This window comes from Haliotis asinina, chromosome 14, assembly GCF_037392515.1.
Source record: "Haliotis asinina isolate JCU_RB_2024 chromosome 14, JCU_Hal_asi_v2, whole genome shotgun sequence".
In the NCBI taxonomy this organism is placed as follows: Eukaryota; Metazoa; Mollusca; class Gastropoda; order Lepetellida; family Haliotidae; genus Haliotis; species Haliotis asinina.
This window is the reverse complement of record NC_090293.1, coordinates 43,378,489-43,383,420: the sequence shown is the minus strand read 5'-3', so window position 1 is coordinate 43,383,420 and position 4,932 is coordinate 43,378,489. Positions and strand designations below refer to the sequence as shown.

At 40.9% G+C, this 4,932-nt stretch overlaps 1 protein-coding gene across 1 annotated transcript; it reads right to left on the bottom strand.

The window, feature by feature from the left end:
- Positions 1 to 3,456: 3,456 nt before the first annotated feature.
- On the bottom strand, positions 3,457 to 4,260 carry LOC137260812 (beta-1,3-galactosyltransferase 5-like). The gene has a single exon (XM_067798376.1). The coding sequence runs from the start codon at positions 4,258 to 4,260 to the stop codon at positions 3,457 to 3,459; it is 804 nt and encodes a 267-aa protein (XP_067654477.1).
- Positions 4,261 to 4,932: the final 672 nt, after the last annotated feature.

Below are 4,932 nucleotides of genomic sequence, written 5' to 3'. Positions count from 1 at the left end.
TATCTCCTACGAAGGACTTATTATGATCTACGTAGGACTTACTATCTCCTACATAGGACTTATTATCACCTACGTAGGACTTACTATCTCCTACATAGGACTTAATATCACCTACGTAGGACTTACTATCTCCTACATAGGACTTAATATCACCTACGTAGGACTTACTATATCCTACGAAGGACTTATTATGATCTACGTAGGACTTACTATCTCCTACGAAGGACTTATTATCACCTACGTAGGACTTACTATCTCCTACATAGGACTTAATATCACCTACGTAGGACTTACTATCTCCTACGTAGGACTTAATATCACCTACGTAGGACTTACTATCTCCTACGTAGGACTTAATATCACCTACGTAGGACTTACTATATCCTACGAAGGACTTATTATGATCTACGTAGGACTTACTATCTCCTACATAGGACTTAATATCTCCTACGTAGGACTTACTATCTCCTACGTAGGACTTAATATCACCTACGTAGGACTTACTATATCCTACGAAGGACTTATTATGATCTACGTAGGACTTACTATCTCCTACATAGGACTTAATATCTCCTACGTAGGACTTACTATCTCCTACGTAGGACTTAATATCACCTACGTAGGACTTACTATATCCTACGAAGGACTTATTATGATCTACGTAGGACTTACTATCTCCTACATAGGACTTAATATCTCCTACGTAGGACTTACTATCTCCTACGTAGGACTTAATATCACCTACGTAGGACTTACTATATCCTACGAAGGACTTATTATGATCTACGTAGGACTTACTATCTCCTACGTAGGACTTAATATCACCTACGTAGGACTTACTATCTCCTACGTAGGACTTAATATCACCTACGTAGGACTTACTATATCCTACGTAGGACTTAATATCACCTACGTAGGACTTACTATATCCTACGAAGGACTTATTATGATCTACGTAGGACTTACTATCTCCTACATAGGACTTATTATCACCTACGTAGGACTTACTTTCTCCTACATAGGACTTACTATCTCCTACATAGGACTTACTATCTCCTACATAGGACTTAATATCACCTACGTAGGACTTACTATATCCTACGAAGGACTTATTATGATCTACGTAGGACTTATTATCACCTTCGTAGGACTTATTATCACCTACGTAGGACTTACTATCTCCTACATAGGACTTACTATCTCCTACATAGGACTTAATATCACCTACGTAGGACTTACTATATCCTACGAAGGACTTATTATGATCTACGTAGGACTTATTATCACCTACGTAGGACTTATTATCTCCTACATAGGACTTAATATCACCTACGTAGGACTTACTATATCCTACGAAGGACTTATTATGATCTACGTAGGACTTAATATCACCTACGTAGGACTTACTATCTCCCACGTAGGACTTAATATCACCTACGTAGGACTTACTATATCCTACGAAGGACTTATTATCACCTACGTAGGACTTATTATCTCCTACATAGGACTTACTATCTCCTACATAGGACTTAATATCACCTACGTAGGACTTACTATCTCCTACGAAGGACTTATTATGATCTACGTAGGACTTACTATATCCTACGAAGGACTTATTATGATCTACGTAGGACTTACTATCTCCTACATAGGACTTAATATCTCCTACATAGGACTTACTATCTCCCACGTAGGACTTAATATCACCTACGTAGGACTTACTATATCCTACGAAGGACTTATTATGATCTACGTAGGACTTATTATCACCTACGTAGGACTTAATATCACCTACGTAGGACTTACTATCTCCCACGTAGGACTTAATATCACCTACGTAGGACTTACTATATCCTACGAAGGACTTATTATCACCTACGTAGGACTTATTATCACCTACGTAGGACTTATTATCTCCTACGGTATCCTTCAAAATGAAGCACCAGTCCGTTCATTTCCTTGTGAGGCATTGGACTGTTCCTTGGTAAGCCTTACAATTATTTCCTCTAATGTCTGTATGCTGAAGAACGGAGTTAGATTAGGGTTTTTTGTCAGGAGGTTGTTCGTAGAGGGATGAAAGCCTATCATTCTACAGGTGACCGAGATTCCCAATTTTGTCTGCTTGTAATTTTATCTTTGGACAGACTAGACTGGCTTCCTCAAAGGTGAAAGAGATGCCTAATCCCGTCTGCATGTGGAGGGTAATTTTTGACAGACTAGATTGGCTTCCTGATGTATGATTCAAAGCTCAAATGACAAATCTTGGCCTGTAACTAGAAGCAGACTTATACAAGTGCTACATATATACCGCCACTGAGGGCATCTACAGGTACACAAGCACACGCCCCCCCCCACCCACCCCCCACCCCCCCACCCCCCCACACACACATACACACGCACGCACACACACACACACACACACACACACACACACACACCACCATAACATTCTGAAGAAAGAAAAAAGTACAAGTAGTGCTTAAACTAACAAAATCCTTTGGTATAAGGATTCTCCAAAACCAAATACGCAGGTTGTTCTTAGTCCATTGTAGTGAATATAAGCTTATTACACACATGATGTGATAACGGACTAATTCGTATGTATGGATCTCTTTCAACAAACGCTTCACCCAGCTAAGATTGTAGCAAAGCAGAATCACACTATGTGCAGTTACACTTCTCATCACAGTTAGGTATACAGTAGGTAAGTTGCACGTACACTCATAAAACACCCGTCAAGATCCGGGTGAGAACTAATCTTTAGTACCCCCATGCTTGTCGTAATACGCACCTGACGTTATCGAGTTGTCAGGCTCGCTGATTTGCTTGATACATGTCACACAGGGTGACACAAAGTCGTATGTAGTTGCAAAATAATGAAAATGCGGGGAAAACCTACATTTACTCTTGTGCCACATGTTTTTCTGTCACTGTCACTGAGGAAATGGAGTTGCTTTTGAGGCATCTCCACATTTCGTGTGTACAGCGCTTCCACCGTGTATTATCACTTATCACAGATGCATTGAAAAGGGAACGCAAAAACGCAACCGTGATGTGTCTGCAATAATCAGGAAACAACTGATATTTTGACAAACGTTAGTCAGAGTATTAGGTGTGTTGCTGATTAGCATATTCCTAATAGAACCTTTTGGATAGGTTTTCAGCAAACTCACGTTTCTCATCAGAAGCAGTGGTCAGAATCGGTGGTCAGTCTCCACGACTTGGTAAATGTCACCGTGTCCCAATTCAGCACACTGATGCTCATGCTGTTGATCATTGCTGAGTGAGGCGTAATACTAAATACATCCATCAACTTATACACAAAAAGAAAACAATCATCAGAGATGAGAACGTTTATTATTGCCTTTTCCTACTGTGAATGTAATATCATGTATTATAGTGTGCCATGTTTGATACAACTACAAGCTACCAAAGACACGTGAATCTAATTCAGCTTCATGATCCAGAACAGAGTGATGGTTCATTAAACCGTCTCCAGATCTCTTTAGCCATCACTGGATCAACATTCTGTGCGACGATCTTTGTACCACTGATGTATTCACACAAGCTGGGTGGAAAATATGCATTGTACTGCTTCTCCGTCAGACCACGATATCTAACCCCACCGATGGCGTGTGCCACAACTCCGGTGAGATGTGCATCTTCCATGTTACCATAGGGCAAATGCTGTGCCGTCTTCAAAATCTTCACTGCTAGATATTTGGGCATAAGATAGAAGTTGCCCTTGCAGTGCGGGGGAAACACAGGGGCTGGATATAAGGAATCGCTCACAGCGTATTTACCCTCTCTGAATACTTTGCCGACAGGAAAAAATGGCCCTATTATTGTGTTTGTCATACTCACTGACGTCAGTATGTCCAGAAACACTGGAACGTCGGGAAATGTGTCTTCATCAACCTTAGCAACAAATTCCACATGTCTGCAGAACTCATACACCCACCGTATCCCCATCAAAACCTTGTATGTCAGATTGTAGTAATTCTCCTTAACAGACACATGGACAATGTCTCCATACATTCTGGATTCCCGTAGCAGTGAGCTGTCATTACCACTTAGACCAATGACAAATATGACTCGAACGGGCTTCTGTAAAAGTTTACCTCCCCATGTGTTTGTTTTGTTAATGCTGCCCCATGTGTGACGGACAGCGTTCCTCAATTCCACATTTTTCGTCACGGACAAAACGAGGAAAATAAGAAATGGATGATCACTTTCACATTGTCCTCTTGTTGCAGGCATAAACGCGAAGTTAAGGGGGGTAATTCTCTCCAAGCGAGGAACAAAAAACTTTTCGAAAGGAACAATGCTATAGTGATGCATGTCGGGAAGCAGATCAGGGACTTTATCGTTCGATCCTTCTAGATAGGCTCTGCCATTCCATTCAGTTATTGGAGAATTGACAGTCGGGACGATCTCGCGCTTACTGACAGTCCTCCTCTGGGAAAGGAAGAACCGATTGGTGACTACAAGGGTTCCAAGCAGACTCAACGCAAACAGATGCAGCAGACATCTCCTTAGAAGGGAAACGTCACAGCGATGACGGGTCTGCAAAACAGAATGAACAATTTGATAATAAAAGGGTAGACATTACACTATGGCATAAACAAACACATATTTCCTTTCTGATGATCGAAGATTATTTTCCGCACAGACTTACTTTTGTTTAAAACATGCGCTTCCAATAAATTTATTTTAGGGGCAAATATTCCACTATTAAACACCACTTTCAAGGGTGGTTTTGCCCTTGTTTTTGTTTTTCTTGACCATATGGCCCGAAATGAGTCGTTTTCATGCTTTTGGTATTTCTTCCTCCAGCTGAACCCTTTATAAGGCCGGTCCTTCAAACACACCACACACCACACAATCGACTTGAAGAACAGTGAAAAAATATGCCACGTTTAATACAACAGC

Coding starts and splice junctions, on each gene's coding strand:
- LOC137260812 (XM_067798376.1), bottom strand. CDS start 4,260: ATGCCTGCAACAAGAGGACAATGTGAAAGTGATCATCCATTTCTTATT.